Raw genomic sequence first — 4179 nt, 5'->3', positions numbered from 1 at the left:
CAAGGTGGACATGACCCTTACCATAGAAGAGTACTCCTCTTTACTCCGGATAGATCACATGCAACCTGACAAGATCTATTGAAGGGCCCAGAAGACGGGACACCGACGAAAGTTGGCTAAGTTGCTAGGAATGACTACGGTAGAAGTGGATCAGCACCTGAAGAAGAAAGAAGACACAAAATGCCTTCCGTGGAGTTTCTTGAACGGATATATTAAAAAACACATGGAGGATGAACAAGGTCTCCTAACTTTCGCAATGGCAATCTATGGCTTAGTGGTCTTCCCGAAGGTTTTAGGTCATGTGGAGGTATCAGTCATAGACTTCTTTGATCAGGTGACAAGGAGCATCAACCCGGCCCTATCCATCTTAGCTGAAACCTTCAGATCCTTGAATTTCTGTCGACGCAAAGGCGAAGGACGATTCATCGGATGTGACCAACTCTTAACCATATGGGTCAAAAGCCATTTCGAATGCAAAGAGAGTAAATTTCGGAAGCCTTATCTGTCTGTAAGTTGCCCTATCCTTGAGTTCTGCGAAAGTGTATGGCCCGACTACAATAGGAAAGAAGAGTGGGTCACGAATCTCCGGAGGTTAATGAGCGTTGAAGTAACTTAGAGAGCTCCATGGAGCGGAGACAAGCAGTGGGTGCCCTGATGGGACCATGGGGAGCCATTAGCTATGCACCGATAATGGTACGGAGATAGTTCGAATCTGAGCAATTCGTGCCCATGACTCACCAGCTCAACTAGTTAGAGTTTACATATGAAGAGCCGAAAACGCTAAAGAAAATTGAGGGAATTGCACAAGCCTGGAAGAAAACGTGCCGAGTGGATCAAGGGAGGGTTACCAATGAAGTCACCACAGGATATCATACTTGGCATGACCAAAGGGTGAAAGATGTCGTATGCCCCTCGAAAAATCCATCAAAACATCCTATAAACCCAGAACCTCAAGATGTCTTGCTAGAGAGCGAGTTGACAAGAAAGAGACTTGAAAAGGAGATGATGAATATGAAGCAGAGACATGAGGATGAGCTAGAAGAAGTGAAGAAAAAGACAGCAAGAAAGGTACGGATGGCTTTGGAGGAGCGGGATGAGTGGCAAAGCAAGTTTGAGAAAGTGAACGTGGCAAATTCTTCTCTGATAGCCAGAATGCAAGAACTCTAAAGTGCCAACAATGCTTTGCAGCACGAGGTACGAAGACAAGAACAAACTATCCAAGAGTTGAGAAATGACTGCGGCTTGTTGAAAACTGCCATGGAGGGCTACAAGGCACAGTATGAAGCAGTAAGGCAAGAGTATTTCCAAATGAGGGAAAGAAATGATTCGTGCACACAAAGCCTTCAAAAGAAAGAAGCTGAAATGCGATGGATACTGAGACAAATGAGAGAAGTGGCATTTAGAGCGTGAGTAATGGTAGACAAGATCGAAGAACTCAGGCGAGAGATTTTTTCGAGGGATGAATTGAGTGAGCGATTGATCGATCACCTCAAGATGGTTAGGGACCAATATGACAAAGTCGGTTTTTCTTTTTTGTAGTTATGTAATGGTTTTAGACAATGATGTAATCTGATATTTCAGTTCTATGGATGTGGATTTTCTTATGGTAAATGTTGGATGGCCAATATTTTTCCTATTTGTCTTTTCTTTTCAAACACATTTCACTTGCATCATAGTTGCATGATTCATATAAATAATAACAGATGACAATGCATTTATCAACATAAAATTCTAACTTATCCATTCAGCCCAAAAAGAAGAACAAAATTCCAAAGAAACAAACCCTACACAGATACAACACAAGAGCTCGCTCTAAGATCATGGGGGACGAACACTCGGAGAGAATAGACAAGATCGAGAAGAAGCAAGAAGAGATTATGGGTCAGTTGTCAAAGATTTTGGAGTTGATGTCGACAGATAAAGGGAAGAGAGTGGCGGGGAGTTCTGATGCACCAGAAGATGTTCAATAGACAGAAGCCAATACAAACCCTGTATATCCACCAGGATTCACACCACCACCAGTAAGGAATGCGTCTATGCCCATGCCATTGATAGGACAATATCCGTTCTTTGGGATGCCAATGCCTATAGGGCCACCACCGACTTATGCCTAACAGATGCCAATTGGAGGGGTAAGTCCTTCAAATTCCATCTTTGTACCTGATCTGGATGATCTGAAGGAACAAGAGAAGCTCAAGTGTGGATTCGTTGAATTAAAAGATAATCCCGATACCCATAAAAAATTTAACCTTTTTGAGGAGAGACTACGCATGATCGAACTCTGTCTCGTTCCAGATGTGGTTATACCCCCAAAATTCAAAGTTTCAGACTTTGAAAAGTATGATGGAACCAAATGCCCTGTCACACACATCACCATGTATTGCAGAAGGATGGTTGCATATGCTCATGATGACAAGCTCTTAATACATTGCTTCTAAGATAGCCTCGCTGGTGCTGCAGCAAAGTAGTATGTCTAACTGGACCGCAATCGAATCCACAAGTGGAAGGACCTTGCTCGGGCATTTGTAACTCAGTATAAGCATGTTACAGATATGGCTCCGAATCGCCTTACTTTACAAAACTTGGAGAAGAAACCCACTAAAAGCTTCAAAGAATATGCTCAAAGATGGAGGAACATGGCTTCTCAAGTTCAGCCACCATTGACTGAGAAAGAGACCACAGTGATGTTCGTTAACACCTTGCGAGCCCCTTACTATAAACGGTTGATCGGTAGTGCCACAAAGAACTTCGCTGATATGGTGATTTCAAGAGAAATGATAGAGACTGCCATCAAGCAAGGGAAGATAGAAGGAGGTGATGTGGCACACATGAAAAAAGGGAGAACTTTTAAGAAAAAGGAAAGAGAAGCCCAAGCCATCACTTTGGGACAACCCCAAGGAGGAAGCTACAACCCTTATCAACCATATCCACCATACCCCTATGTGAATAACGCTTCACAAAGCCCATACCTATATCCACCCATGCCAAATGCCTTTTCTAACCTGTACCCATATGCTCCCATCCAACGGATACCTTACCCCAAAAATATCCACCCACCTACTTCCACACCCGTTACAGCTTCAACCACACAACAAACAACACCTTCAAACAACCATACTGCCGGTGAATCAAGACGATGGCGAAACAAGCACGAAAAAGTGCAGTTTGACCCAATCCCAATCCCATATGCTGAACTCTTCACTCAGTTAGTTGCAAACCATTTGGTGGCACCTTTATACATAGAGCCATTAAAACCTCCATTCCCGAGATGGTATGACGCTTTCGCCCATTGTGATTATCATTATGGAATCAAAGGTCACTCAATCGAGAATTGTACAGCATTCAAATATAAGGTGCAAGGGTTGATCAAGGTAGGAATCTTGAATTTTGAAAAGAAGCCAAAACAGAATGTTAACAACAACCCACTGCCAAATCATGCTGGGGAAGGGGTAAATGCAATCGAAGGGGAGGTGTATGTTAAAAGGAATAGTCGAGAAGTGGAAACCCCCATGGATAAAGTATTTAAAGCCTTGGTAAAGACCGATATGCTCGAGGTTTGGCCAAAATGTCCTCATGTGAATGACTCGAGAGATATCCAAGGACCATACTGCTTATATCACAAGGGATGTATGGGGCATTTAATTCAAGATTGTAGTTCTTTTCAGAAGAAAGTGCAAAGGATGATGGACGAATCAAGGATTGAATTCTACATGGAAGCCTCAAGGCCAGCAGTAAACATGATGGCCAAAGATTCCACTCACCCAACGAAGATAAAACCTGTAACCATTTTCTATGAACCAAGAACAGAGTCTGTGGAAGACAGAACCCATGCCAAAACAACCATCGAAGTCCCTAAACCTTTCCCCTACAAAAATGATAAAGTTGTCCCATGGAACTACAATTGCAATGTATAAGTTTCAAATGCGGGGAAATGGATGGCCGAATCTCAAGATAATGCTGCAAATATAACTGGTGTTGGGGGGATTACCCACAGTGGACTTTGCTATACACCGGAGGCATTGGAGAATCTCAGGAAGGAGAAAGGAAAAGAAAAAGAGCAAAATCTGAGAGAAGAAAAAGTGTAATCTCAAGAATTGACAAATGGCTCAAAAGGACCGATGTCGAAAAAAGAAGCTACAGAGTTCCTCAAGTTCATCAAACACAGTGAGTACAATGTGG

The 4179-nt window shown here is 42.8% G+C and overlaps 1 protein-coding gene across 1 annotated transcript; it reads left to right on the top strand.

The window, feature by feature from the left end:
* LOC108661122 lies at positions 2553 to 3914 on the top strand. The gene has a single exon (XM_018117008.1). It carries the CDS (start codon positions 2553 to 2555, stop codon positions 3912 to 3914), a length of 1362 nt encoding a protein of 453 aa, XP_017972497.1.

This window comes from Theobroma cacao, chromosome 3 (genome assembly GCF_000208745.1).
Source record: "Theobroma cacao cultivar B97-61/B2 chromosome 3, Criollo_cocoa_genome_V2, whole genome shotgun sequence".
Lineage (NCBI taxonomy): Eukaryota > Viridiplantae > Streptophyta > Magnoliopsida > Malvales > Malvaceae > Theobroma > Theobroma cacao.
The sequence above is the reverse complement of the archived record's forward strand: the minus strand, read 5'-3'. Positions and strand labels throughout refer to the sequence as shown.